This window comes from Oncorhynchus mykiss, chromosome 19 (genome assembly GCF_057628025.1).
Source record: "Oncorhynchus mykiss isolate SJ-2025 chromosome 19, ASM5762802v1, whole genome shotgun sequence".
NCBI lineage: Eukaryota > Metazoa > Chordata > Actinopteri > Salmoniformes > Salmonidae > Oncorhynchus > Oncorhynchus mykiss.
The window spans coordinates 36,727,714-36,743,103 of record NC_143040.1 but is presented as its reverse complement, the minus strand read 5'-3'; the positions used below and the strand labels follow the sequence as shown (position 1 = coordinate 36,743,103).

Here is a 15,390-nt window from a genome sequence, read left to right as displayed (position 1 = left end):
TGAACAGTACCAGTCAAAAGTTTGGACACCTACTCATTCAAGGGTTTTTCTTTTTTCTACATCGTAGAATTATAGTGAAGACATCAAAACTATGAGATATCACATATGGAATCATGTAGTAACCAAAAAAGTGTTAAACAAATCAAAACGTATTTTATATTTGAGATTCTTCAAAGCAGCCACCCTTTGCCTTGATGACAGCTTTTCACACTTGGCATTCTCTCAACCAGCTTCACGAGGAATTATTTTCCAACCGTCTTAAATGAGTTCCCACATATGCTGAGCACTTTTTGGCTGCTTTTCCTTCACTCTGGTCCAACTCATCACAAACCATCTCAATTGGGTTGAGGTCAGGTGATTGTGGAGGCCAGGTCATCTGATGCAGCACTCCATCACTCTCCTTCTTTGTCAAATAACCTTTACACAACATGTGTGTTTTGGGTCATTGTCCTGTTTAAAATCAAATGATAGTCCCACTAAGAGCAAACCAGATGGGATAGCGTATCGCTGCAGAATGCTGTGGTAGCCATGCTGGTTAAGTGTGCCTTGAAATCGAAATAAATCACAGACAGTGTCACCAGCAAAGCATCCCCACACCATCAAACCTCCTCCACCTGCTTAATGGTGGGAACCACACATGAGGAGATCATCCATTCACCTACTCTGCGTCTCACAAAGACACAGCGGTTGGAACCAAAAATCTCAAATTTGGACTCATCAGACCAAAGGACAGATTTCCACTGGTCTAATGTCCATTGCTTGTGTTTCTTGGCCCAAGCAAGTCTCTTCTTATTATTGGTGTCCTTTAGTAGTGGTTTCTTTGCAGCAGTTCGACCATGAATGCCTGATTCACGCAGTCTCCTCTGAACAGTTGATGTTGAGATGTGTCTGTTACTTGAACTCTGTGAAGCTTTTATTTGGGCTGCAATCTGAGGTTCCATTAACTCTAATTAACGTATCCTCTGCAGCAGAGGTAACTCTGGGTCTTCCTTTCCTGTGGTGGTCCTCATGAGAGCCAGTTTCATCATAGCGCTTGATGGTTTTTGTGACTGCACTTGAAGAAACATTAACGTTCTTGAAATGTTCTGTATTGACTGACCTTAATGCCTTAAAGTAATGATGGACTGTCGTTTCTCTTTGCTTATTTGAGCTGTTCTTGCCATAAAATTGACTTGGTCTTTTACCAAATAGGGCTATCTTCTGTATACCACCCCTACCTTGTCACAACACAACTGATTAGCACATTAAGACACAACTGATTAGCACATTAGCACAACTGATTAGCACATGATTAGCACATTAAGAAGGAAAGAAATTCCACAAATTCACCTTTAACAAGGGACACCTGTTAATTGAAATGCATTCCTGGTGACTACCACATGAAGCTTGTTGAGAGAATGCCAAGAGTGTGCAAAGCTGTCGTGAAGGCAATGGGTGGCTACTTTGAAGAATCTGTAATATTAAATCTATTTAGATTTATTTAACACTTTGTTGGTCACTACATGACTTCCACGTGTTATTTCATAGTTTTTGATGCCTTCACTATTATTCTACAATGTAGAAAATAGTCCAAATAAAGAAAAACCCTTGAATGAGTAGGTGTGTCCAAACTTTTGACTGGTACTGTACAATCATTACTGGTAATGCATGCTTGCGGTTTTATTTCCCTCGAAATGAGTAGTAGGCCTAATGTATACAAAGGGGAGAAGAAACGCCGCAGTCAATATACAAAAGCCTGATAATGTTTGCAGTAATTATGTCATGAATTAGTGAGTAGGTAGTAATGCTTGCTGTATTCTTTCCCCAGAATGATTTGAGGAGGGCAGTGAAGGCCGATAATACAGCTTGATAACGTATATTGTTTACAATGATTGTCATTAAATATTGCGAAGGTCATGCGTGCTTATTGCCTGTTCTGTTATTCCCCTCAGAATGATAGAGGAGGGCAGTAAACGAGGCAAAGCGATGGTGGAGAAGAGACAACTCTTCATGGAGATGAGTGAGTAGACTGACTGAGAGCGAATTCTCTAGAGCCAAACCGTTACTATTCATTCACACTCTGCTGTGTCGTCGCAAAGCCATTCATAGCCATACACTTTAGAGTAGACAGTGCATTCGGGAAAGTATTCAGACCCGTTTACTATTTCCACATTTTGTTAGGTTACAGCCTTATTCTAAAATGTATTAAATTGATGTTTTTCTTCATCAACATACACACAATACCCCATAATGACAAAGCCAAAACAGGTTTTTAGAATGTTTGTTTAAAAATCAGAAATACCTTATTTACATAAGTATTCAGACCCTTTGCTATGACACTCAAAATTGAGCTCAGGTGCATCCTGTTTCCATTGATCATCCTTGAGATGTTTCTACAACTTGATTGGAGTCCACCTGGACATGATTTGGAAAGGCACACGCCTGTCTATATAAGGTCCCACAGTTTACTGTGCATGTCAGACCAAAAACCAAGCCATGAGGTCGAAGGAATTGTCCTTAGAGCTCCGAGACAGGATTGTGTATAGGCACAGATCTGTGGAAGGGTACCAAAACATTTCTGCAGCACTGAAGGTCCCCAAGAACACAGTGGCCTCCAGAATTCTTAAATGAAAGATGTTTAGAACCACCAAGACTCTTCCTAGAGCTGGCCACCCGGCAAAACTGAGCAATCGGGGGAAAAGGGCCTTGGTCAGGGAGGTGACCAAGAACCCGATAGTCACTATGACAGAGCTCCAGAGTCCCTCTGTGGAGATGGGAGAACCTTCCAGAAGGACAACAATCTCTACAGCACTCTACCAATCAGGCCTTTATTGTAGAGTGGCCAGACAGAAGCCACTACTCAGTAAAAGGCACATGACAGCACACTTGAAGTTTGCCAAAAGGCACCTAAAAACTCTTAGACCATGAGAAACAAGATTCTCTGGTCTGATGAAACCAAGATTGAACTTTTTGGCCTGAACGGCAAGCGTCATGTCTGGAGGAAACCTGGCACCGCTCATCACCTGGCCAATGCTATACCTACGGTGAAGTCTGGTGTTGGCAGCATCATGCTGTGGGGATGTTTTTCAGCGGCAGGGACTGGGAGACTAGTCACGGTTGAGGGAAAGATGAACAGAGCAAAGTACAGAGAGATCCTTGATGAAAACCTGCTCCAGAGTGCTCAGGACCTCCGACTGGCGTGAAGGTTCACCTTCCAACAGGACAGCGACCCTAAGCACAAAGCCAAGACAACAAGTGGCTTCGGGACAAGTCTCTGAATGTCCTTGACTGGCCCAGCAAAAGCCCGGACTTGAACCCAATCGAACATCTCTGGAGAGACCTGAAAATAGCTGTCCAGCAACGCTCCCGATCCAACTCGACAGAGCTTAAGAGGATCTGAAGAGAAGAATGGTTGAAACTCCCCAAATACAGGTGTGCCAAGATTGTAGCGTCATACCCAAGAAGACTCGAGGCTGTAATCGCTGCCAAAGGTGCTTGAGCTAAGTACTGAGTAAAGGTTTTGAATACTTATGTAAATCTGATATTTCAATTCTTATTTTTTTATACATTTGCAATAAAAAAATTTCCTTGTCGTTATGGGGTATTCTGTGTCGATTGGTGAGGGGAAAAAAATAATATAATTAATTTTTGAATAAGGCTGTAAAATAACAAAATGTGGAAAAAGTCAAGGGGTCTGAATACTTCCCGAATGAACTGTACACTCCCCTTCCCATGCAGTGGGTTGTGTGTGTGGTTGTGTTGTTGATTCGTCTTTTTATTTTGATCAGGGGCACAAAACTTTGACGTCATCAGGCTGTCAACCTATAGGACGGCCTGCAAGCTAAGATTTGTGCAGAAGAGATGCAACCGTAAGTACCGCCTGCCTGGCTCGTTTGGTTTCCTCTCCTGAAAATGACATGCAAGTGTCCTCTTACTCTCTTAACTTTTCAAACTGTTCACATTACACTGTGTTACATGTGTTTGTTTCAAATATGGTACACTTGAATATAATTAATTGATGTTGAAGAAATCTATTATTTTCTAAACTTCTTTCCTCCCCTCCTGCTATCCCCCTATCCCAGTTCACTTGGTGGATGTGTGGAACATGATTGAGGCGTTCCGTGATAGCGGTCTGAACACGCTGGACCACAACGCAGAGATCAACGTGTCTAGACTGGAGACGATCCTATCCTCGATCTATTACCAGCTCAATAAGCGTCTGCCCACCACACATCAGATCAACGTAGAGCAGTCCATCGGCCTGCTGCTCAACTTCATGGTGGCCACATACGACAGGTGCAGTAAATTAGACACAGGATATACAGTACATTAGATATAGGATATTAGATACATACATTTGCTTTGAACTGCTGTCTGAAACGTGCTATACAATGACACATTCTGTACATATAGTGCATGGATATGTCTATGGTGCAACACCTTATTTACAGAACAAGATATAATTTCTTACTATTGTTATGATATTGGGGGGGGGGGGGGGGGGGGTCATTTATTGTTAGCACACAGTTAGGCAACACACTCTACCAGGATAAACTTCCACACTGCACACTAAGGTCCCACAGTTGACAGCGCATGTAAGAGCAAAAACCAAGCCATGATGTCGAAGGAATTGTCCTCAGACCTCCGAGACAGGATTGTGTTGAGTCACAGATCTGGGGAAGGGTATGAAAAAATGTATGCAGCATTGAAGGTCCCCAAGAACACAGTGGCCTCCATCATTCTTAAATGGAAGAAGTTCGGAACCACCAAGACTCTTTCTTGATCTTGCCGCCCAACAGATCGGGGGAGAAGGGCCTTGGTCAGGGAGGTGACCAAGAACCCAATGGTCACTCTGACAGAGCTCCAGAGTTCCTCTGTGGAGATGGGAGAACCTTCCAGAAGGGCAACCATCTCTGCAAAACTCCACCAATCAGCCCTTTGTGGTAAAGTGGCCAGATGTAAGCCACTCCTCAATAAAAGGCAAATGACAGCCCGCTTGGAGGTAGCCAAAAGGCACCTAAAGGACTCTCAGACCATGAGAAACAAAATTCTGGCACCATCCTTACGGTGAAGCATGGTGGTGGCAGCATTATGCTGTGGGGATGTTTTTCAGCGGCAGGGACTGGGAGACTAGTCAGGATCGAGGGAAAGATAAATATAGCAAAGTACAGAGAGATGCTTGATGAAAACCTGCTCCAGAGCGCTCAGGACCTCGGACTGGGGCTAAGGTTCACTTCTCAACAGGACAATGACCCTAAGCACACAGCCAAGACAACGCAGGGGTGGCTTCAGGACAAGTCTCTGAATGTCCTTGAGTTGTCCAGCCAGAGCCCGGACTTGAACCCCATTGAATATCTCATGAGAGACCTGAAAATAGCTGGTCAGCGACGCTCCCCATCCAACCTGACAGAGCTTGAGAGGATCTGCAGAGAAGAATGGGAGAAACTCCCCAAATACAGGTGTTCCAAGCTTTGCATGTCATACCCAAGAAGACTCGAGGTTGTAATTGCTGCCAAAGGTGCTTCAGCAAAGTACTGAGTAAAGGGTCTGAATACTTATGTAAATCTGATATTTAATTTTAAAATGTTTAATACATTTGCAAATAATTCAAAAAAACAATTTTTGCTTAGTCACTATGGGCTATTGTGTGTAGATTGATTTAATCAATTTTAGAATATGGCTGTAATGTATTAAAATGTGGAAAAAGTCAAGGTGTCTGAATACTTTCCGAATGAACTGTAATTGTATTTGTCACATGCTTTGTAAACAACAGGTGTGGACTAACAGTGAAATGCTGACTTACGGGCCCTTCCCAGCAATACAGAGCTCAACGAAATAGAAAAAGTAAAACATTTAATAAGAGATACACAATGAGTAACGATAACTTGGTTTTATACAAGGGGTACCGGTACAGATTCAACGGGCAGGGGTACGAGGTAATTGAGGTATGAATGTACATATACCGTGTATCTAGGAATAAAGTGACAGACAATAAACAGTAGCAGCAGCGTGATGTGATGAGTCAACAAAGTTAGTTCAAAAAGGGTCAGTGCAGATAGTCCGGGTAGCTGTTTGGTTAACTATTCAACTAACTATATAGTAGTCTTTATGCTCGGGGGTAGAAGCTGTTCAGGCTCTTGTTGGTTCCAGACTTTGTACATTGGTACTGCTTGCCGTGCGGTAGCAGAGAGAACAGTCTGTGACTTGGATGGCTGGAGTCTTTGACCATTTTTAGGTCCTGGTATAGAGATCCTGGATGTCAGGGAGCTTGGCCCCAGTGATGTACCGGGCCTTATGCACTACCCTCTGTAGCACCTTGCGGGTGGATGCCAAGCAGTTGCCATACCAAGCGGTGATACATTCAGTCATTGTGCACTTTTTGAGGATCTGAGGGTCTATGCCAAATCTTTTCAGCCTCCTGAAGGGAAAGAGGCATGGTCGTGCCCTCTTCACGACTGTGTTGGTGTGATTGGACCAGTACAAATCCTTAGTGATGTGGACAACAAACTTTAAACACTCGACCCTGCTCCGCTACTGCTCAGTCGATGGGAATGGGGGGTGTGCTCGGCTCTTCCATTTCCTGTAGTCCACGATCAGCTCCTTTGTCTTGCTGGCATTGAGGGAGAGGTTATTGTCCTGGCACCACACTGCCAGGTCTCTGACCTCCTACCTATAGGCTGGGTACAGGCCGTTTATTTACCTGCCGCCGTAGTTTAATCAGTGTGCCCACACGTCAGTCTCTATATATCGCCATCTCGTTCTCTTCCCAGTGTTGGGGGTTAGGGCTTGTTCCGGGGCGATCAGTACTGTATGTCCTGCGGCGCCAACTCATTTAAGTAGAAATCTTCATCTAAATCGATGTTAACGATGTCAAGAAGCTCTTTTTGATCATAGGAAACGATGGGTGGAAACATTATGAACCAAAAAGTTACGATCTCCGCAACAAACAAAAAAAAAAACGCACGAAAATAGCAGAACTGGTCAGGAGCCCATAAAACGACCGCTGTACATTCCAGGGCTAATCAGTATGCAGAACTATCTTCAAAGCTCTCCCCTCGAAATTATGATTTTGGTCCTTCAGACAACATGGTCCAGGTCAAGATGGATTCAGAAGTGCCAATTATTTGTGCTCCATTGTGGCCAGCAAGCTAAAGCAGATAATGGAAAAAGAGGAATTTGCTTTGGGAAATAAACTTCACCTTTATCAGAATGATAACAACGTGTGTTTCAATACGTTTGTTACATATTGTCGTAAATGTATGCTTTTTATGTGTGTGTGTGTGTGTTTAGTGAAGGCCATGGGAAACTGACCGTTTTCTCGATGAAGTCCATGTTGGCAACCATGTGTGGAGGGAAAATAGTGGACAAACTACGTTGTAAGTATATCTCCTTGAACTTTGCTGAAGGGAATCATTTACAGTTAGTGTAACTAAATGGAAAGTTAGTTCTGTTTTGCAGGAGTCACACTTTTCATTTCATGGTTTAGTTTACAGCAGGGTTTACCAAAGTCGGTCCTGGGGCCCCCAATTAAATCTTGACGATGAGTTGGTTATTTGAATCGGCTGTGTAGTGCTCGGGCAAAAACCTAAATGTGCACCAAGGGGGGCCCCCAGGACCAAGTTTAGGAAACCCTGGTCTACAGTATCTGCTTTTTGACCATGTCTGCGGTTGCATAAAGGAAACACACGGGGGCGGTGTTGAGTCAATTACAGTACAAACACTGTTGTAATTTTATTTGATGGAAGTGTCAAGAAGAATTATCCCCCATACCTCATATTCAATAAATTATAGAAATGTTAAATACAGTGCTTAGTGAGAGTCTACGCACCGCTTTCAAACTTCACATTTTGCTGCCTTAAAATAAAATCCAAAAATTATTCCATTCCATTTCTTTTTTACTTCAGATCTATCTACACGACCTACTACAGATTTTCAAAGTGAAAGAACATTTTCCAAATACTGTATATATTTTTTTAAAACAAAGATCTCTTGATTGCGTATGTCTTCACACCACAGGGCTAATACTTGGTGGAAACACCATTGGCAGCCATTACAGCTGTAAAACATTTTGAATAAGATTCTACCGCTTTTGACCAACTCTAAGGGCAACCAACCAACCAATAAGTTATGAGCTTGATGGCTCCTTTCCAATAAATATTGAGGGTCGTATTCTGGTGACATGATCATCAATGCTTGGCTGCCATTTGACAAATTAAAAGAATCTTACTCTTTTGTCCATATTAATCTCTTTATGTAGCCTGTATCTGCGAGATGTTGGCTAGAGCGCACGTGCCAATACCAGGGTGGGCACATACTCGCTATATATAACAAAAACAATTTGTGAGAAAATCATCAATAGAGTTGAAAATGCGATGGAAACTCATTTAACTTGTATTTTTTAATCCGGTACACCGCAAAATGTATTTTTTATGTGCACTACATAATCACCCACAGCCTTTTATCCACAACAAGTCAATTGATGATCTCTGGTGGGGAAAAAGCGCATATTGGCTTTATGCTGATTTTTAGCATATTCGCATGAAAATCTGTCGCCAGTTGGATGGTAACGTTGCTAGTGTCTCGCTGAAAAATAAAACTCTATCCCAGGGTTAGGTTTTCAAAAGAATGATACAGGTATTTCTTTAACTTTTTACATTGGGCTTGGTCTTTTCATATTTCTTTTGATCCTGACAAACTCCCCAGTCCCTGCTGATGTCAAGCATACCCATAACATGATGTTACCACCACAATACTTGAAGATACAGAGGGTAGCTTCTCGCCGGCAGGGACTGGAAAGTTAGTTAGGATCAAAATAAATATGAAGGGAGCAAAGCCCAGGAAACAAATTAGAGGATATCCGCCTCAGTCTTCTGAAAACTCTGGGATAAAGTTGTATTTTTCCGCAGGATAATTGAACACATTTTAATGACAAAGACGTACCAGATTAGCTTTCCAAGAGGTATTGAGTTTTCCTGAATGGTGCATTCTCTGTCCTGACTTAAATATGGTTAAAACATCAGAGACAACATTTGAATATTGCCGTCCGTCAATGATTCCCAACCAGATTGACTGAGCTTGAGCAATTTTGACAAAAACAATGGATACATGGGGAACATGCCCCCCACCATCACACACACACACACATATTCTGAAATTGCATTTTTGTCTATCCCGGTTTTATGATTGGAATGTGATACAAAATGAGGCAACAGTGTGCTTTGGGACCATGCAGACACCTCCGAGCGGTCGGGTAGGCTGTTTGGAGTGTTTAATACAAATTATAATAATTATGTCCCCCCCACTTCTAAAACCGAAGTTGCGCCCCTGTATGTTGCCCTAAGAGCGCATGGTTGGTAGAATCTTATTCGAAATTATTCACAGCTGTAATTGCTGCCAAAGGGGCTTCCACCAAGTATTAACTTTGGGGTGTGAAGACATACACAATCAATACATCCTAATTTTATATTTCTTAGTAAATTGGAACATTTTGTGAAATCGAATGTAATCCCTTTTTACATTTTAAGGCAGCAGAATGTGAAGACTATGCAAGGAGTGTGTAGACTTTCACTAGCGTCTTTATATGGCGCTGATGTACTCACCACCACACTTGGTTCTCTCTTAGATATATTTTCCCAGATCTCTGACTCTAATGGTGTGATGGCCTTTGCTAAGTTTGACCAGTTTCTGAGGGAGGTTCTAAAGCTGCCCACAGCTGTGTTCGAGGGCCCGTCGTTTGGATACACAGAACACTCCGTACGGACATGCTTCCCTCAACAGGTAGGTTGGACTGGCCAGGAGGGGATTTCTCACACTGAAATTATATACATATGCACTGCTCACACATAATAAACTAGAGAGAGAGTTGGAGGGAGAGAGAGTTTGAGGGAGAGAGTGAGAGAGTTGGGGAGAGAGAGAGTGTTGGGGGGAGAGAGAGAGAGTTGGGGGGAGAGAGAGAGTTGGGGAGAGAGAGTCGAGTGAGCAAGTCGGTTAGGACATCTACTTTGTGCATGACACAAGTAATTTTAACATTTGTTTACACAGATTATTTCACTTATAATTCACTGTATCACAATTCCAGTGGGTCAGAAGTTTACATACACCTTGTGAAGATGCTGGAGGAAACCGCTACAAAGGTATCTATGTCCTCAGTAAAACAAGTCCTATATCGACATAACCTGAAAGGCCGCTCAGCAAGGAAGAAGCCAGTGCTCGAAAACCACCATAAAAAAAGCCAGACTACGGTTTGCAACTGCACATGGGGACAAAGATTGTACTTTTTGGAGAAATGTCCTCTGGTCTGATGAACCAAAAATAGAACTGTTTGGCCATAATGACCATTGTTATGTTTGGAGGAAAAAGGGGGAGGCTGGCAGGCCGAAGAACACCATCCCAACCTTGAAGCAAGGGAATGGCAGCATCATGTTGTGGGGGTGCTTTGCTGCAGGAGGGACTGGTGCACTTCACAAAATAGATGGCATCATGAGGATGGAAAATGTGGATATATTGAAGCAACATCTCAAGACATCAGTCAGGTAATTAAAGCTTGGGCGCAAATACTTCCAAAGTTGTGGCAAAATGGCTTAAGGACAACAAAGTCAAGGTAGTGGAATGGCCATCACAAAGCCATGACCTCAATCCTATAGAAAATGTGTGGGCAGAACTGAAACAGCGTGTGTGGGCAAGGATGCCTACAAGCCTGACTCAGTTACACCAGCTCTGTCAGGAGGAATGGGTCAAAATTCACCCAACATATTGTGGGAAGCTTGTGGAAGGCTACCCGAAATGTTTGACCCAAGTTAAACAATTTAAAGGCAATGTTACCAAATACTAATTGAGTGTATGTAAACTTCTGACCCACTGGGAATGTGATGAAAGAAATAAAAGCGGAAATAAATCATTCTCTATACTATTATTCTGACATTTCACATTCTTAAAATAAAGTGGTGATCCTAACTGACCTAAGACAGGGAATTTTTACTAGGATTAAATGTCAGGAATTGTGAAAAACTGAGTTTAAATGTATTTGGCTAAGGTGTATGTAAACTTCTGACTTCAACTGTACGCACCAGGGAACACAGTGATGGCGCCGACAGAGATGGTCATCTTGCTTCGAGTCTGTAGGAAACTAGGTTGTATTTAGTTTTTTTATGTATTATTTCTTACATTGTTATTTCTTACATTATTACATTCAGCCGGGAAGAACTATTGGATATAAGAGTGGAAACATGGCTCTCTCGGAATCGGTTCAGCCACCGGGCTTCTCCATGCATCGCACTGACAGAGATCAACAGCTCTCTGGGAAAAGGAAGGGCAGGGGTGTATGCTTTATGATTAACGACTCATGGTGTAATCATAAGAACATGCAGGAACTCAAGTCCTTCTGCTCACCCAATCTAGAATCCCTTACAATCAAGTGCCGGTCATTTTACCTACCTAGAGAATTCTCGTCAGTCACAGCTGTGTACATTCCCCCTCAAGCAGACACCAAGACGGCCGTCAAGGAACTTCACTGGACTATATGGAAACTGGAAACCTATATCCTGAGACAGCATTTATTGTAGCTAGGGATTTTAACAAAGCAAATTTGAGAACAGGTCTACCTAAATTCTACCAGCATATTGATTGCGCTACACGCATGTGCAATACCCTCGACCACTCCTACTCTAACTTCTGCAATGCATACAAAGCCCTCCCCCACCCTCCCTTCAGCAAATCCGACCACGACGCCATCTTGCTCCTTCCGTCTTATAGGCAGAAACTCATACCGGATATACCAGTGACGAGAACCATTCAATGCTGGTCCGACCAATCGGAAGCCACGCTTCAAGATTGTTTTGCTCACACGAACTGGAATATATTCCGGTCATCCTCCGAGAACAACATCAACCTATATGCTGACTCGGTGAGTGCATTTATAAAGAGATGCATTGGAGATGTTGTACCCACTATGACTATTAAAACTTACCCTAACCAGAAACCGTGGCTGGAAGGCGGCATGATCCACCGCATTTAACCATGGAAAGAGGTCTGGGAATATGTCTGAATATAAACAGTGTAGCTATTCCCTCCGCAAGGCAATCTAACAAGCGAAATGCCAGTACAGGGGCAAGGTGGAGTCGCAATTCAACGGCTCAGACACGAGATGTATGTGGCAGGGTCTACAGGAAATCACGGGCTACAAAAATAAAAAACCAACCACGTCAGACACCGACGTCACACTTCCAGACAAACTAAACACCTTCTTTGCCCACTTTGAGGATAATACAGTGCCACCGTCGCGGCCCGCTAACAAGGACTGCACCCCCCCTCACGTTCTCCGTGGCCGACGTGAGTCAAATATTTAAACGTGTTAACCCTCGCAAGGCTGCTTACCCAGACAACATCCCTAGCCGCGTCCCTAAAGCATGTGCAGACCAGCTGGCTGGTGTGTTTACAGACATATTCAATCGCTCCCTATCCCAGTCGGTTGTCCCCACATGCATCAAGATGGCTACCGTTGTTCCTGTACCCAAGAAGGCAAATATAACTGAACTAAATGCCTACCGCCACGTAGCACTCACTTCTGTCATCATGAAGTGCTTTGAGTGACTAGTCAAGGATCATATCACCTCCACCTTACTGGCCACCCTAGACCCACTTCAGTTGGCATACCGCACCAACAGCTCCACAGACGACGCAATCACCATCACACTGCACACTGCTCCATTCCATCTGGACAAGAGGAAATGCTCTTCATTGACTACAGCTCAGCATTCAACATCATAGTGCCCTCCAAGCTTATCATCAAGCTGTAGGCCCTGGGTCTCAACCCCGCTCTGTGCAATTGGGTTCTGGACTTTCTGACGGGCCTCCCACAGGTAGGAAACAACATCTCCACTTTGCTGACCCTCAACACTGGGGCCCCACAAGGGTGTGTGGTGAAGAAGGCACAACAGCGCCTCATCAACCTCAGGAGGCTGAAGAAATTTGGCTTGTCACCCAAAACCCTGACAAACTTTTACAGATGCACAATTGAGAGCATCTTCTCGGGCTGCTTCACAGGCCTGGTATGTCAACTGGACTGCCCTCAACCGCAAAGCTCTCCAGAGGGTGGTGCAGGGCATCACCGGGGGCAAACTACCTGCCCTCCATGACACCTACAGCACTCAATGTCACAGGAAGGCCAAAAATATCAAGGACATCAACCACCCGAGCCACTGCCTGTTCACACCGCTACCATCCAGAAGGCGAGGTCAGTACAGGTGCATCAAAGCTGGGACCGAGAGACTGAAAAACAGCTTCTGTCTCAAGGCCATCAGACTGCTAAACAGCCATCCCTAACTCCGAGAAGCTGCCGCCTACATTGACACCCAAATCCCTGGCCACTTTAATAAATGGATCACTAGTTACTTTACATAATGTCACTTTAATAATGTTTGCATATCTTACATTACTCATATGTATGTACTGTATTTTATACTATCTATTGCACCTTGGCTATGCATCTCGGCCATCTCTCATCCATATATTTATATGTACATATTCTTATTCACCCCTTTTTAGATTTGTGTGTATTAGGTAGTTCGTTTTTGGGGAATTGTTAGAATACTTGTTAGATATTACTGCGCTGTCGGAACTAGAAGCACAAGCATTTCGCTACACTCGCATTAACATCTGCTAACCATGTGTATGTGACCCATACGATTTGATTTGGTGGTCCAGGTTAGCCCAAGTGTGATTGACAGCCTGGTTGGGTGCTAGAACCTTGTAAATATAGTCCACAGACCATAGAAGAAATGTATGGACAGCATTACAAAAGGTTATCCTCAATAAGCAGGGAAAGCTAATCTATTATTGAAGATGACCTTTTGCAGTGCTGTCCATTTCATTCACTATGCACTGCATCCTAAATGGCACCCTATACAGTGCACTATTTTTGACCAGAGCCCAATGGGCCCTGGTCAAAAGCATAGTACTACATAGGGAATGGACTCCCATTTGGGACGTACTGTACCCATGGAGTCGATGCCCGCAGAATTACTACTTGCGTTCTGTCTGACAAGGTCTTGCTTCTCTGCTGTCTGGCAATGAACCTTATCCACATCTGTTGTTATCCAGATCTTGCTGAGAATTATTTTAATTGTCCCACTCTGTGCCTCTTTATAAATGAATGCATTGGGGTGTGCTATCTCTGTATAACTGAATGCATCTCGGTGTGTTTGTATCTAGAAGAAGATCTTGCTGAACACTTTTTTGGACATTTTGATGGCAGATCCTCCTCCTCAGTGCCTCGTGTGGCTACCTCTCATGCACCGGCTCGCTAATGTTGAAAATGGTAATGTTACCCTGTTGTTAGTGTTTTTCTTGACTCTATTTTCACAGTGAATTTGCCACCAGTAATGCCACCAGTAATAGTCACTCTAATCTAAGCATTTCTATTGACAAATGTGGTAACACTTTTACCTGTATGTATAATGCTGTTATAAGCATATGTGTGATTTTTTTATCATGCCTTATAATACATCTTATAATACGTTATGTCTCCCTGTATCAACATTTCAACTGACATTAGTGACCTATGAACCATTTCTCTGTGGTTTCCTTCTAGTCTTCCATCCCGTGGAATGTTCCTATTGCCGGAGTGAAAGTATGATGGGGTTCCGTTACCGGTGCCAACAGTGCCATGGCTACCAACTCTGTCAGAGCTGCTTCTGGCGTGGCCATGCCAACGGTCCCCATAGCAACCAGCATCAAATGAAGGAGCACTCCTCTTGGGTAGGCATGGCAACCACAAAGGCTCTATCTCTTGGTTTTTAAAATCCCTCCTCTCCTCGTCTCCTCCCCTTCATCTGCACTGATTGGAAAAAGACTTTACAGTAGGGCTGTGACGATACCAGTATCACACAATTTTTTCCATGATAAAAATGAAAACATGAAGCAGGGAAAACTGTTTGGTGCTTTAAAAACCTGCTGTATGTAAAATATTGTGTACCATAGCTTAAAAAAGAAATAAAGGTGACTCTGGATGACAACATAATGATAAAGAAGTTAAATCCGCTTTGTGTTTTGTTTCTTTGCCACGATACTAACGGGTATCGTGTTACTGTTATCGTCCTGGCCCTACTTGACAGTTGAAAATAGTATGGTCGAAGCACATCATTAGGCTGACTTTCAGCTGGTCAGTTCTTTCAGATCCCACATCAGATCCCATAAATATTCTGAAAGGGATTTTATGGGTTTTTACTAATTTCAGCGAATTAAATTGAATTTCTAACACTATGCCACCATTCTTCAAAGTAGCCACCCTTTACCTTGATGAAAGCTTTGCACACTCTTGGAATTCTCTCAACCAGCTTCATGAGGTAGTCACCTGGAATGCATTTCAATTAATAGGTGTGCCTTGTTAAAAGTTAATTTGTGGAATTTCTTTCC

General features: G+C 43.2%; 1 protein-coding gene across 37 annotated transcripts in view; it reads left to right on the top strand.

Moving 5' to 3' along the window:
* The window catches only part of dtnbb (dystrobrevin, beta b), a 57,601-nt gene that overhangs the window by 6,096 nt on the left and 36,115 nt on the right, over positions 1-15,390 (top strand). For 22 of the 37 annotated variants that reach the window (XM_021573836.3, XM_090210918.1, XM_090210914.1 and 19 more), the window contains exons 3-9: positions 1,932-1,999; positions 3,768-3,848; positions 4,062-4,275; positions 7,270-7,355; positions 9,602-9,756; positions 14,188-14,293; positions 14,567-14,733. In XM_021573836.3, coding sequence (XP_021429511.1) covers positions 1,933-1,999; positions 3,768-3,848; positions 4,062-4,275; positions 7,270-7,355; positions 9,602-9,756; positions 14,188-14,293; positions 14,567-14,733 — 876 coding nt within the window. In that variant the 5' untranslated portion in view covers position 1,932. The remainder of the gene's footprint in view (positions 1-1,931; positions 2,000-3,767; positions 3,849-4,061; positions 4,276-7,269; positions 7,356-9,601; positions 9,757-14,187; positions 14,294-14,566; positions 14,734-15,390) is intronic. The other 15 variants (XM_090210916.1, XM_090210912.1, XM_090210909.1 and 12 more) reach the window with 1 other exon arrangement.